General features: G+C 37.5%; 1 protein-coding gene across 4 annotated transcripts; it reads right to left on the bottom strand.

The window, feature by feature from the left end:
• Window positions 1-1,813: 1,813 nt before the first annotated feature.
• On the bottom strand, window positions 1,814-15,216 carry LOC140958927 (uncharacterized). 4 transcript variants are annotated; one of them, XM_073416536.1, is made up of 15 exons: window positions 15,018-15,216; window positions 14,852-14,939; window positions 14,710-14,756; window positions 14,440-14,529; window positions 13,877-13,930; window positions 6,324-6,401; window positions 6,123-6,191; window positions 5,888-6,043; window positions 5,670-5,796; window positions 4,981-5,021; window positions 4,207-4,296; window positions 4,027-4,131; window positions 2,599-2,763; window positions 2,220-2,329; window positions 1,814-2,140 (listed from the first exon to the last, which is right to left on the bottom strand). In XM_073416536.1, exons 1-15 carry the CDS (start codon window positions 15,051-15,053, stop codon window positions 2,068-2,070), a joined length of 1,329 nt encoding a protein of 442 aa, XP_073272637.1. In that variant the 5' UTR covers window positions 15,054-15,216; the 3' UTR covers window positions 1,814-2,067. The 4 variants fall into 4 exon arrangements, with proteins under 4 accessions (XP_073272637.1, XP_073272638.1, XP_073272639.1 ...); XM_073416537.1 differs by having other exon boundaries at window positions 6,324-6,395; XM_073416538.1 differs by lacking the exons at window positions 13,877-13,930; window positions 14,440-14,529; window positions 14,710-14,756; window positions 14,852-14,939; window positions 15,018-15,216 and adding an exon at window positions 7,044-7,812.
• Between the last annotated feature and the right edge of the window lie 360 nt (window positions 15,217-15,576).

Below are 15,576 nucleotides of genomic sequence, written 5' to 3'. Positions count from 1 at the left end.
AAAAATAACTATCTCTATTGTTTTCAAAACCACGGCCTCGACCACGACCACGACCAATTCCACGTCCACGTCCACGACCACGACCTCGACCTCGACCTCGACCAAAACCTTGTCTTTGAATTTGATTTTGGTTTCCAGGTTTAAATTCATTTTTACTTACAGCATTTACTTCTGGAAATGCTGATGATCCAGTGGGTCGGGACTGATGATTTCTCATTAGTAGCTCGTTGTTTTTTTCCGCCACAAGAAGACAGGCGATGAGCTCAGAATATCTCGCAAATCCACGCACTCTATATTGTTGCTGTAAAGTTATATTTGATGCGTGAAACGTGGAAAATGTTTTTTCAAGCATTTCCGATTCTGTGACCTCATGTCCACAAAATTTTAGCTGCGAGATTATTCGATACATCGCTGAATTGTAATCACTGACTTTCTTAAAATCTTGGAATCTTAACATATTCCATTCATCACGGGCGGTCGGAAGTATAACTTCCCTTATATGTTCAAATCTTTCTTTCAATCCTTTCCACAGAGCCATGAGATCTTTTTCGATGAGATATTCACATTTTAAACCTTCATCGAGATGTCGACGCAAAAATATTATAGCTTTTGCTTTTTCTTGTGATGAAGATATACCATTTTCTTTAATGGTCTCGCTTAGACCCAATGACTCAAGATGCATTTCTACATCGAGAGTCCATGGCATATAATTTTTCCCCGTAATGTCGAGTGCAACAAATTCGAGCTTTGTCAAGTTTGACATGGTGGTACTAAAAAAAATTATGATGCATTTTATTAGTTAATGAATATTGCAATACAAAGTAATGGATAAACAACAAATACAAGCATTCGTAAAAATAAAGAAAACACATGAGGAGGATATTCTCCGATAAGTACAAGATTCGTGAGTATTATAACCAAAATAATTAAAAATAACTTTGTGAAAGCCATCTTCTTTTTTCTTCAAAAATTTGATGAAGAATAATTTTAGAGAAGAAGAGAAAGTTGGAGTGATTGAATGTGTTTGTGAGATCATATTTATAGGGCAAAAACTAGCCGTTTTGTTACCGTTTATGACCGTTGGTGTACAAGAAAATAAATGTATGTATTTGTATAATTTTATGGTAATAATATGGTGTATATAATATTAGTAATGTTTTAAATAATTATGTATATCATATCACAATATTATAATGAAATGTCATAAGATATTTTGTTTAAAAATCTTATAGGCTTTTATACTTGTCGTATCCCTTACCGGGAGTGTGGGATGTCGTCTTAACATCCTCCCAGGATTTATAACAAGTTTTTTGAAAAATTTATTTTTATTATTTATAATAACATTATATTATATATTAAATATATAAACAATAAATAAATAAATAATAAAATAAATATTATTACTTTTGTTACATTTTTCTTCTGTTTTGGAGCTTGGAAAAATATGGAGGACTTTTAAAGCTTCGTGCTGATAACGTGTTGTGAAAAAGTAAAAATTTACGGTAAAAAGTAAAAATCTCAAACTTTCAAAATTATCACACTACACACTTTATAATATTTTTCTCTCAACTCAATTGTGTTTTTCTTCACAAATGAGAGATTTATTTATAGAAAATTTTTACAAATAATCCAAAAATAAATTACATCATCACCTTTATCATCACACAAATTTCAATATTCAACACCTAATTTTACCTATTTTCAACAATCAAATATTCAACATTCAATATTCAAATATTCAATATTAAAATATTAATTTTCAACATTTTTTTTTTTTTTTTNCATCAAATAACTCAGGTAAAATATAAGGAGATCACAAGTAAACTCTCAAATTAATAGCTTTATTATGATACGCAAAAATAGAAAAACTACAAATTATAAAACTCAAAACTGCTGAAAATTTCTCTTCATCTCTCTGTGATTTAAATAAATGTCATCAATGAAGTAAAAATGAATTCAAATACATTTTGTCACAGATTCATTTCCGACGACTCACAATGTCTAACCTTTTCTAAAAAGCATTTTAATATGGTACACACACATTAATTTTCCCACCTTCACCCTTCACTACATGGTCACCGAGTCGTTTTGCTTCATCTTCATAAGACGGTTTTCTATATTTCGCAACACTGGTTTATATCTGTGAAATACTTAAAATCAGTGAACATCAACTTCTACGAAAACGAAAATGGGAGGGAAGTATAGGGAAGAAGGCATACAGGCGTGCAAGACCATTATATGCTTGTGTAGCTTGCTGAAGGCGTGCTGAGAGGTGCAAGACCTCAGCAGACAGAGCCTCAGCTCGGCTTTGCTCTGTGGTTAACTGCCCCTATAAACAAATAGAAAAGGAAGGATTGACATCATGAATGCAATTTATACGATAAGGAATAATATTAATATTTAGATATAGTAACTGAATACAATTAAGTGGCATACACAATGTCAGGCAAATAAAGCTGCATTTGCCACAGTAAAAATAAATATAAATTCGTTCTAAGAATTTACTTATTGTCACTGTGCTGCTTTTTTCCAATCAAATACTATTCAACAGTAAGCCAAGGAAAAGGAAAATAGTTGCTCAGAATTTTTGGTACATACCTTGAGGGAATTAACTTCCTCTGAATACTGGTTGTCTTCTCTACTGGAATCAAAGTGGGCTTTCTTGGTAACTTTATCATCCACTGTTTGTACACTGGTCAGTTCAGCCCGCAGCTTATTTAACATACCTCGGAGTTGCTCATTCTGCTGTAGGCTATCTTTCACCTGAGGCACATATTCATAACTGTGAGGTGATGGAAAAAATGTCCTATTAATAACAGAAATTGAGGAACATTTTCTGAACAAATCTACTATCATCGGGTTTCTCAAGAACCTATCATAATGTGCCAAAAAGACTTTGTTAAAGAACTCATAACAGTAACCGCATAAAAATAAATGATGAAGCCATTCTAAAGTCTAAACATAATCTAAATTTTTTAAAAAAGGCGTGATGTTCTTTTCCACACATGCTATGTTGCATGGATACGGGTACGAGTATCGTATCGAATACGATACGGATACGACGACACGTCAAATTTTGAAAATATAAGACACGATACGGCTAGGATACGATAATCATTAAATATATATAAATATTATATATATTTATATTTATACAAATTTAGTATTGAAAATTAAAAATTATAGAGATAGATGTAATATTTCATTAATCATAATATCTTAAATACAAAATATTAAACGCAAAATCCATCTTAAGCAAGTAAAAAGAAATCAAACATCCATATCGGTTTCATCACCGACACTGCCTTCATTAGTAAATAAAACTTACTCCAATTCAGGTTCATCAAGAGACAAAGCGGCAGAAAGAGAGAAGAAGGGCGACACGATTGAATTCAGAGCCGCTTGAGCAGAAATAAAATGAAAGAGACGGACAAATGTATTTAGGGATTTAAAAACCCAGCCAATTTATTTCAAATTATTTTCTTTTTAGTCCTTAGAAATTTTAATTTTTTTTAACTAACCCCTAAAACTTTTAAATATTTGCAATTTTGCCCAAACGTATCCACACCACGCCGTATCCATGGTGTGTCCTCGCCGTGTCCAAAACATATCCGGCTGGTCAACCCTAAACAAAGTCAACGACACGGATTTTGAGGTATCCGACACGCGGATACGCGTGTCGTATCCGTATCCGATAATTAAAAAAAAAAATTTTTTAAGGTATATGTGCTACATAGCACACATGGTATAGGAACACCATGCAACAGAACTTTCAGCAAAGAGTATTGTTGTCCTTTGATATTGTGATTGAAATGCGATCTCTAATTCAACCATTCACACCAAAAAATCGACTAATCATCCCAATGTAATTTTCTCCAGTCATTACAAACCTTTAATCTATTAAACAATCGATCACTTCATTCTTGGAAACAAAGAATGGAACAGTCTTCACTTCATACTAACTACAACATGAAGGGGCATGATAATAATATTACTTATTATGCATCATAGTTCACAACAAAGCACCTGATTCTCCCAGTGCGCCACTAATCCCACTGATTCTTGATAAGCAGATGTGAGACTTGAATTTTCATCGAATAGTCTCTCAATCTCTGAAGACTGGGAATCAATCTATGAAACAAAAAAAATATGAATTTCATTTCTTAATATTAAGAATTGAGTTGACAAGGCAAATCAAGGTGGTACCTCCATCAAAAGCTTTTGTCTGCTACTTTCCAACCTCTCAACCACTACCGCCATATCATGCAATTGCTTCTCAAGTTTATCCTTATCTCCCTGTGCTCCGATACAGTAAAATGGAATACTTGTGCATCAACGATAAATAAAAGGCAGGGTTAAGGGGAAAAACAATAGAAATATTTTAACAATTAAAACCTACAATATAAAGATTATAGTTTTTCGAGTGCAGAAGGCATGCGATTGACTGAGGGACAAGCGAAGGTTTAGTGGTGCATGCGCAAATCACAACCCACAGCTAACCCTTTATTGAAGGGTGTGCTTCGGCGCACCATAGGGACTTGATTTGCGCTATAAGCATGCTTCTAGATATCATGTCACAGAGCTCCTGGATTCGATAAGGTACATTTCTTAATTTTTTTGTCTTCTTGCTTCAATCCAATGCTCTAGTTGTCCGGGTTGATCTTGATTTGAAATAAGTATATTATAACTGAATACTTTTGTCAATGACTACCGCTCATAGTACCCATCCCAAGGGGGATTCGAATCCCCACTGTATCCTTGAAAGAGAGATCTCCTAAAGGACCTAAACCACTAGACAAAAGGCTAAATAGCTCAATAGCCAATGCACTAGGAGCGCTTGTTCACCTTAATGCATGTTGCGCATATAACAATCAGGCGAATTTTTTTTTTTTTTTTTACAGATTTTCTCTAATCCTCCACATGTTTCTTAGTATAATAGTATCAGCTACAACTAAAATATGATAAAAATTATAATCATACCACGGTAAATGCTCTATGGTTAGTCTTTTCTGTTGCTTCCTCTGCAACACATAAGATAGAAACAAGTTACATAAATCACATAGTTTATTGAAAAAATATATCCAAATGCCCAGCTACGGAGCAATTAGCCCCCACACACAGAAACAAAAATAGCAGAACTTCTAAAATGTTTTAATAATATATATCTGGTTTCAAGCCAATACAATTATTAATATGAATCTATGGCTAGATTGTCCTGTGAATCCAAACAAATAGGTAGGGTAGAATTTTGTTAAGAGTGATATCTAGCTTGGTTAGGGAAGGAGCAAGAATTGGGATATTTTCTATCTCTTGGGGCCATTTTCATTATTATGAGCTTGGTCAATAGTTTTGAAAAGACATCATCCTTAACAAAATTCTATTCTACCTAAACTATTAGCTCCCCCCCCCTTCCCTCCCTCTGCCTCTCGATTCTCCCACACAGATCCTTCTAGAAACCCTAGATTGATCCAGCACACTATCACCCCTAAGCCCAGGCCGTAACAGATTACTTCTGTGTTCTTTGTTACGGAACTCCCAAGATGAGGGCTGTTGATCCAACGCACAATATTAAATGGTTCAATTCAACTATGCTTTATTACTTGATGATAAACCAAATTAAACAGTCACTTTCAAAGAAAGATTGACCCTACAAAACCAATTAGTGATACCTGAGATTCTATTGGAGATAGATAAAAGTTTTTCTTCCAACTCCTGTTTTTGAATTGTAAGGGAGGATGTGCGTGCCTGCTCCTCTGATAAAATTTGATGCTCCTGCCGCCTCAATATCGACATTTGCTGTACATCTCAACAATATAATTGACTCGTGTGCCTTATGCTATAGAGTAATTCACAAAAGTAAAAAAGTCATGTTTGCAGAAAATTTGACCTCAAGCTGGGACTTCAAATCAGACAATTCCTTTTCAATGGATTGCATCTGATCAGTGGAAAATCCTCCAGCGGTGAAGCCTCCAGACAAACCACTCATTGTTTGCTGTTGCAATGAATTAAGTTCTGCTCTTAATGCAGCTGCATCTTCTTCAGCCTAATGCAAGAGATTTCATAAGCATATAAGAGGATGGACGTCAGATGTAATTTACTAATCATGGAAACTGTGAGCTAACACGGTACTGTTCTTCTTCTGCTTCCTTCATACGCTTTTTCAGTGTGCGAATCTGCGCTGAAAGGTCCTCCTACGGAAGAACATGAGATTCTACAGTTACAGAGAACTGAAAAGGAAAAGAAAAAAATAAAGCAAGAAAGATGCATAGAAGAAAAAATTTTAAGCAATCCAAAACATTAAAATAATGGCAAGATTATATCACCCGTGCCACAACTGCAGCATCCTTTTCCATCGCAACATCCTTGAGAGCTTTCCTCAGTGAAGGTATAGTGTTCTGCTCCTGCAAAAACACAATCATAAGAAAACAAATTGACTAACTTCCAACAGGAGAGTATATTCACCAATATACAACGCAATGAAATAAGGTAGGCAGCACACTGGAAGGGACTTAGTTTAATCCATCTTTCCCTTAATTCCCTTGGGATTGATAAAGTTGTGGATGAGTTAGATTGTTAATCATTCATGGTCATGAACTATAAGAATAGACATTCTCCCCATAAATGTAGAAAAAATATATATTCTTTAGGAGTAAAGTTTGAAAAGTATCTGTTACGTGCGTAGGATCGAGTTATGGGGCGAGTTACTGGCTGGTCGTTTAATTCGGAAACACCGCCTTTCTTTGAAGTTTTTCTGCCTGCTTGCCTCTAGCGGTAACGTGGAAGAGATAAGCTCCTTAGAGAGAACCCGACGATCTCAGAATTATAAGATTGTTAGAGGCGAAAGCTGAATTAATTCTTATTACTTCACGTGCAATATGAACACAAGGAAGAAGACCAAATCCTACTCAAAAATATTTAAAACAAAGATAAAAACCCTAAGATATTACCCACACGGGATAATGTTTATTAAAAAATAAAAGATAAAACAGAAGTTTGAAATCCTAATCCCGCCTGTGTTTGCCATGAGTGAAACGCTTGTAGACCTTATCTGGCTGCGTAGATGGGTTTGGGCTGCGTGGCGTTGGGCTCTGAACTGGTGAGCTAGGTTGTGGTGTGAGCGACATCAGTCCTGCCATTCAGATCGTGGTTGTCCTCAAACACTAAGGAAGGAAAATCAGGGCGAATGTGCAGCATCCTCCCAAGAGGCATCCGCAGGAGAGAGGCTGAGTCAATGGACCAAGATGCGACCACGACATGTCCGACAGTACAGGACAGCTTACGGAAGCGGACGATAATCAGCCTCATCAATGGGCGGTAGTGTGAGTGAGAAGTCGCATTTACCACGGAATGGCTTTAGGCAAGAAACATGGAACACCTGATGAAGCTTGAAGGAGGCAGGTAGTTCGAGGTGATAGGCGGCAGAGCCAATACATTCAAAGCTTTTGAAAGGGCCAAATACTGTGGGCCCAACTTGTTGCTCTTTCTTGCTTCTGAACTTATTTGATGATATGGCTGCAAACGCAGGAGGACATTATCTTCCACAACAAAAGCTACATTACGATGGGACATGTCGTACTTACGTTTCATGACGTTCTGTGCAAGCAAGACGTGATCCCGAAGATCTGCTAGGGTATTGTTGCTCTGTTGGAGAGCCAAGTTGACTGCAGTCTAGGCAATAGGCCAGTAGGCCACTATGCGCAGCGCGGGTCACCCATAGACCACCTCGAAGGGCGTGGCACGTAAGGACAAGTGGAAGCCAGTATTGTAGCAGTATTCAGCCCAAGACAACCAATTCAACCATTTTTTGGGATCATCACCAGAGAAACAATGAAGATACATCTCGATTACCTTGAGTGTGGTATGCCGAGCTAAAACACATCTTGGTGTCCCGTAGACGAACCAGTCCAGAAGCCGCTAGTGAAAGTCGCATCCCTATCATTGCCCATGGATTCTGGCAACCCATAGTTATTTAAGGCGCAAGACGCACTAAAGAGCACAAGTATAGAGTTACGATTGATTGTGGCATGAAAATGATCAAGTTTGCGCCAATAGTAGCTGAACCATTTACATTAGCAAGTACAGGTATATCCTTACCTCTTCCGATAATCTCTTGTATGAAGGCATGTAAATTACTACAGAAGGGGTGTAAGGGATATTTAACATCTGTTTTAACCATTGACCTACCTGTTCGTGAGTTAAAAGATACAGATGTTTGTGAATTTCTATAGGTATTTCCTGATGATATAACATGCTTACCCCCAGATGGAGAGATCGAATTTGTAATTGATGTTGTGGCAGGAACTCATCCGATCTCAAAAGCTCTTTATCGATTAGCTCCAACAGAAATGAAGGAATTGAAATAACAGTTACAGGAGTTACTTGATAAAAGGTTTATTAGACTGAGCTTTTCACCGTGGGGTGCACCAGTTTTATTTGTGAAGAAGAAAGACGGTATTCTTCGTCTATGTATTGATTATAGGGAGTTGAACAAAGTGACAATCAAAAACAGATATCCACTCCCCAAAATTGATGATTTGTTTGATCAATTACAAGGAGTTGTTATCTTTTCGAAGATTGATTTACGATCAGGCTATCATTCACTAAAAGTAAAGTCAGATGATATCTCAAAGACTGCCTTCCGAACCAGGTTTGGGCATTATGAATTTCTTGTCATGCCATTTGGACTAACGAATGAACCAGCTGCTTTTATGGATTTGATGAACAGAATTTTCAAGCCATTTCTAGACAAGTTCGTGATTGTATTTATAGATGATATTCTCATCTACTCACGAACTGTCGAGGAGCATCAAGAACATTTGAAACTAGTTCTGCAAACCTTGAAGGATAAACATTTATATGCCAAATGGAAGAAATGCGAATTTTGGCTTGAACAGTAGGCGCAAAAGCGAGGCGCAAGCCTTATCGAAGTAAAACATACTAAGCATAAATTGTTAGAATTCACATATTTAAGGTCAATTTTACTAAAGTTTATATACATACAAAAATTTAATTAACAAATATACAGTGTAATTATTTAAAAGAAAATCAATTACTTAATCATTGATCATCTATGTCTTTTTAAAGAAAACATCTGAAGAAAAATTGGACAGGTCTAGGAATTAAATTGCATTAAAAAAACGGAAAGAAAAAGAGTGGTTGTTAATATATTTAAGTGTTTATAAAATAAAGAAAAATAAAAAAAGGTAAAAATTGAGACACATTACAAAAGATTTTGGATGACAAGTTACATCTCTCATCAGCCGTGTCATCCAAAAGCTCAACAGTTGCTATCTGGCTCTCCACACCCTCGAAAAATTGAGACACGTTACATGGTTGAAGAAAAAAGACCCTTCTAGCCGCATGACGGATCCAAGAAAATCGGAATAACATTATCAAAAAATACCTGAGCAGGAAGAATCTGGAGATCATGAACTTGGGGGCTGCTGCATATAGAAGTATGAGTTGAGGATGGAGAGGTAATTGCTCACTTTTAACAAGAGAGCACTTCTAATAATTAGAAAGATATGGGCTTAATCTTATTGGGCTTTAGTTATGTTAACGTGGAAAAAAATTGGTCACAAACATCACAGAAGCGCGCTTTTTCTCGCCTCAAGAAAGTTTTGTGCCTTGCAAGAGGCGTGTGCCTGGCTCTCGCCGGAAGATATGTTTGGTCCTTAAAAAAGAGAATACCATCCTCTACTTCCCATGAGTTCGAGTCCCCACTTGGTTGAATTGACTGGATTCGCTGCTGGACATCGGCAGAAATAGCGTGTTCCTCCTTAATCGAGTCCAACAGGTCACAAGTCGGTATTGTGAAGGCCGCGAGGGAGGGGAGCTCCTCAAACTGGCGTGGCGTGATAATGCTTCTGCCACAATATTCAAATTTCCAGTCTTGTATTCCACACGAAAATCGTAGCCAAACAATTTACTAATCCAACCCTGCCGTGGAGAAGTTGTAATCCGTTATTCCAACATGAATTTGAGGCTGTAATGATCGGTCAGGTCAACGAAGGAGTTGCCCCAAAAATATGTGAGCCAGTGACGGACAGCCTTTGCTAGACCGATCAGTTCCTCTTCATAAGCTGGCAGGTTCTGGTGCCACTGCGCCAAGGCGTGACCATAGTTATTTGGGGTGCAAGGCGCACTAAAGCACTAGGATGTCATGAGGCCTAAGACGCACGCCTATTTAAAGTGTTGTGTTTGGGTAATAACCTAGGTGCAACGGGTGCGCTTGACTGCGCCTATCGCCTTGGGGCAGCAAGGCGCTCGCCTTTTATAACTATGGGCGTGAATGAAATAAGCGATGGGTTGTTCACCCTGCACGGCACCGATCCTGACATCCGAAGCATCACATTCAACAATGAAGGGGTTGAGAAATAAGGTAGAGCGAAAATTGGAGTGGACATGAAGGCCTCTTTCAGAGATTCAAAGGCCTTGGCAGCATCGGCAGTCCACAAGAAGGAATTTTTACGCAACAAGGAGGTGAGTGTAGCGGCGATAACCCCGTAATTCCGCACAAATTTGCTGAAATACCCGGTGAGCCCCAAGAAACCCCGAAGGGCACGCATAGTAGTCGGTTGTGGCCATTTGGTAATGGCAACGATTTTGTTGCCGCCCACAACCACCTCATTCCGTGAAACCATGTGACCGAGATAGACCACTGCCGAGCCCCCGAATGAGCACTTCGAATGTTTTAGGAAAAGCCGCTGCTCGGATAAAAGCGAGAAAATTTGAGAAAGATGGCTGAGATGTTTGTCCCACGTGGGCTATAGACCAGAATGTCGTCGAAGGACAAATTTAAGCAGAAAGGACCTGAAAATCGAATTCATCAATGCCTGAAAAGTGGAGGGTCCGTTTGTGAGTCCAGACGGCATAACAAGGAACTCGATATGCCCATGATGAGTGCGAAACACGGTAAGAGGCACGCTCTTAGAGTCCATGAGAATCTGATAAAACCCAGCGGATAGATCTAGTTTGAAAAAATAGCGGGCGTAGTGCAATTCATCCAATAATTCATCAATGACAGGTATGGGAAATTTGTCCTTGATTTTTTTTGCGTTGACGGACCTGTAGTCGACAAATAATCACCAAGAATCATCCAATTTTTTGACCAAGAATATTGGCGAGGAGAAAGGGGAAGTGCTCTGGCGTATAAACCCTTGTTTCAGTATTATTCATCCTTCTGTGCATGTGGGTAGCGATATGGAAGGACTACAATTGGATCCGTACCTAGTTCTAAAATGATGCAGTGGCATAACCCATGGTGAGGGGGCAAGCCTTGGGTCCCTTGAACAGATCTGAGAATCTGCTTAACACCAGCTGCAATTTACATTGGGCATCCATGCATAATAAAGTAGTGCTGTAATTGTAATCGACACAGGGGCCACACGCATACCCTGGAGTTCGACAAAGTGATTGCCCACCCGGAAGTGCGTGCACATGAGAGCGAAATTCCAATGATAATGCACAAGGTGCAGAGCCAATTAACACCCAAAATTACACCCACTTAGCCGAGTGTATTAAGGAAGAAGGTGTGGCCACCCGGGGCAATGGGAAGATCAGAACAGATGTCGGCCGTCACTGTGGATCGATTGGCCATCGACAACCAGAACACACATGCCCGAACATCGGTGGAAAGGAAGATTCATTGTTGCTGCCAGAGAAGTGTCGATGAAACAATGAGTGCCCACCGAGTCAACAAGCACACTAATGGGCGTGCAATTAACGTCACCCAAAACTTGCATAGTCTGATAAATCCCCGAGTCAGAGATGGCGTTTAAAGAGATCTCGACCTCGGCCTCCTCATGCTTCTCACTGACGTCCTCAGTTGCGGCTTCCTCGTGGCCCTCTAACCAGAATAGTTTTTTACATTGGTCTCGTGGGGTGTACTCCTCATCACAATCAAAACAAAGACCATGCATGTGTCGGTTATCCATTTCCGCCTTTGATAGTCATTTAATGAAAGGAGGGAGGGTTGTTGCTCGACTCACTGTGGTCGCTCCGGGCGACGAGGAGTGTACCTTCCTTCACAATTCATATAAACGGGCAAGACTCATCGTGCTAAAGATGGTGGGGGGCCGATGTACGGCGACTTCAATGGACCACGGCTTAGTGTAGCCGTCCAGGTAGAAGGACACAATTTCCACGAAGTTGCTTGCCTGAGTCTTGTTATGGCGAAAAAATTCTTCGCAGCAGCGGTTGATCCAAACGATTGGGTCCGACTGGCCATCGAAGCGAGGGAAGTCGAGTCTAGTGAACCTTGTAGCGAAAGTTCATCTAGGAATGCGATCAGCATGTTTTTGTCGGCCTTGTAAAGGGATATAAAGTCGGCCAATTGTTTCAGCAGTGCTTGAGAATCTGCCATAACTCCTTGCTATGATACCAAGTTGTTGCATGCGTAGGAACGAATTATGGTGCAAGTTATTGGCTGGTCGTTTAATTCGGAAATACCGCTTTTCTTTGATGTTTTTCTGCCTTGCTTGCCTTTGGTGGTAACATGAGAGAGATGGGCTCGTTAGAGAGAACCCGAAGATATCAAAATTATAAGATTGTTTGTGAAGAAAGCTGAATGAATTCTTATTACTTCACGTGCAATATAAATACAAGGAAGAAGACCAAATTCTGATCAAACCAAATCCTAATCTGCATATTTAAAACCAAGATAAAAACATTAAGAGATAAACCACATGGCTGGGTTGTGGTGTGCGTAACAATATCACCATAAAGAATATATAGTTATTTTTTATCAGAAAATTTGGGACTCTTCCTCATTTTCTAACTGTCCTCGATTGGGGCTGCAGCAGCCTCTCACTTTTCTTTCCTACTAGTCTAATCAAGGAGCCGATGCCATAGGACGAAATATTATAGATCAATAACCCAAATTGTCAAGAAATAAGTCCCCAATATATCAGTAGTCCCCCTTAAATTAGCAAAATTACAATTTTCCTCCCTATTCTTTTCACTTTCACCTTGGATGGTAAGAGTTTTGGGATCACAATTCACAGCCAACTTAAGCCATAAGCACTCTTTTGACCAAGGGTCCCTCTCAAACCTATCCTAAAAAGGAAGCTCCTTTGATAACCGAATAAATAAAAGGGCTCTTGAGAAATAGAGAAGGTTCAGTATTTTCACAGACAACTTCAATCAAATGGAATCAGGAAAAAAAAAATTTCCAGTTCTTCCCCAATCAAATCCGATCAGTTATCACAGTTGCAGTACACGAGATTTAAGATGATGCTTGATGAATTGTGAAATTTTAATTTATCTGAAAATTTAGCTTCTCAAAAATTTAGACCAAAGTTGGCATCTCCAAAACATAAGGAATAAACACAAGTTAACTGGACATCTTTCAGAAGCTGAAGACCAATACGGAGCAGCTTAAATTATTGTCAATTGAAAAAGATGCTTTATTGACAACAAATATTTCTTTCTTTCATCTTTGTAGCTCAGGGGAAGGATCTTGACAACGGCTATATTAATTATTAACTAAGTCTAAATTACCAGCACTCAAACCTCAGGTAATGATCCATTGTTAAAATTGGTGTTTAAAGTCAACAACTAAATTTTGTTAAATTGGGGGTCACCAAGCAAAGAACGAGAATAATACACAAAAAAGACATGCAATTTTAAGCTCAAATTTCCATAAGCTAAACTCATTCAAGAGTAGCTAGCATAGAGATAGCATCAGTTTCTTTTTTCCAACTTCACTCAATTCATTAGCCTATGAGTGAATCTTGAATTGGTTTCTCACCACAAGACAGAATCAAGATAGTTACTCAATTCTAGTAATTTAATTGCTTCCCACTTCTGCTGTCATGAATGCACAATGCAGGTTCCATAAAACAAACTTTACATACTAAATCGGTACAACAATTACCGAATCATGTAGCCGCTTCTGCATAGTGGTGTTCTCAGCCACTTTCATCTCAAGCTGACCAGAAGAATGCAAAAAACAAATTTCAATATGATAAAACATTTCACAAGAGGAAATGGTAATCGATCATAGTCACACCAGCTAAGAGCCTGATTGGCTCTACTTATAAGTTAATCAAGGCATCTTACACAAGCTGCTAATAAAAACATTCATAAATGATTTTATATTTTCATTAATTATTATTCAAAAAGTAAGATAATATCGACGTTTCAAAATCATATAAATTTAATTCAAAATAACCAACATCAGAAAATAAATAATCATCTTGATTTCCTAAATTATTATGCAATCACTTTTACCTCGCTGCTTTTTCCTCTCCCATTCACATGATTTATTCCTCTTCCGTCTCGATTATTTTCCTTTCTGTATGACTTATTAACTAAACCTTTTAAAAACTTAATTTTATAAAAAATTTAAAATTAAGTATTTAACATAAGTTTTGCAAAACATGCGTTAGCTTGGTCTATAATACCACTCGAATTCATAATACTCATTGACTACCATACCGATGAGCCCAGTTTTCTGTTAGCTTCCTCAAGTTCAGCATTCTTTCGTTGCATTTCTTTCAATTGTGATACTAAACCGCTGATATCACTCTGCATTAAGATTGAAACTAGAACTCAAAGAACATTCACATTACACATAAACGAACTCCTCATAAATATATGGAGCAAGATATCTAATTTTCTAAAAATAGTTATTTAAAAGTTAAATTTAAAAATTAGTACACGCACGAAATACTTCAGCTAAAAAAGAGGAAATTCATGGTTAGGTACCTCCGTGAGCCGATTTGCACTATCTGATTTTTTAATCCTCATACCATCTGCAAATCCCCCAAAGAAAAAACTAAAAACAACTAAATTATGAAAACCCATTGGAAAAAAAAAACAAAAAAACAAAAACAAGAGAATTTAACACCGTTAATGGTTTCAGGTTCGGTGAGATCAGATCCAGAGGAAGCTTTATACATTCTTTCTGCAGCTCTTTTTTGCCGAATCTCTTCCAACTGAAGAATCGTAAGCAATCCATTTAAAGCCAAACAACAACAATACACGCATATACATATAATTTGAGAGTTGATTACCGTTCGTCTTCCGAGAGATGCATGACGAGCATCCATTTCTTCTTAACAAAATTGAATTAGGAAATGAAGAGAGATTTGATTACAGTTAGGAAATGAAGAGAGATTTGATTACAGTCAGTCGCCCTTCGGTTTCCGGGAGGAACACACGAAATCTCCCAAAATTCTTGCGTGCATCCTCGATTCGTCGCTGTTTTTGCAAATGATATATGTAAAACTTGTCTTTGAACATTTAAATGTTGTCAATAAATTTAATTACTAAAATTAACAGTAAATACTAAGTAATATTGTTAATTCTCATTAATAAATTAATAATTTATTATTTTAAATATTAATTTTTTTATTCTGAAAAATAAATCAAATATTCCTGTTTTATTGCAGCTATAAATTTGTTTTAAAATTCTTCCAAACTTATGTTAGAGACATTTGTTTCAACAATTTTTTTCCAATGAAGATTAGCTAACATTAGTCAATGAAGATTTTTAACTTTTTTTTTAATTCCTTCAACGATCTCAATATGTTTATTATTTCACAAAATCAAGAACAGGCAAGAATCCAAATT

The sequence above is a fragment of the Primulina huaijiensis genome, chromosome 15, assembly GCF_012295235.1.
Source record: "Primulina huaijiensis isolate GDHJ02 chromosome 15, ASM1229523v2, whole genome shotgun sequence".
NCBI lineage: Eukaryota > Viridiplantae > Streptophyta > Magnoliopsida > Lamiales > Gesneriaceae > Primulina > Primulina huaijiensis.
The sequence above is the reverse complement of the archived record's forward strand: the minus strand, read 5'-3'. Positions and strand labels throughout refer to the sequence as shown.

Coding starts and splice junctions, on each gene's coding strand:
- LOC140958927 (XM_073416536.1), bottom strand. CDS start 15,053: ATGGATGCTCGTCATGCATCTCTCGGAAGACGAACG. Junction 4,132..4,206: donor GACAAAAGCTTTTGATGGAG/GTACCACCTTGA, acceptor TTTGTTTCATAG/ATTGATTCCCAGTCTTCAGA. Junction 2,141..2,219: donor TATAATGGTCTTGCACGCCT/GTATGCCTTCTT, acceptor AGTATTTCACAG/ATATAAACCAGTGTTGCGAA.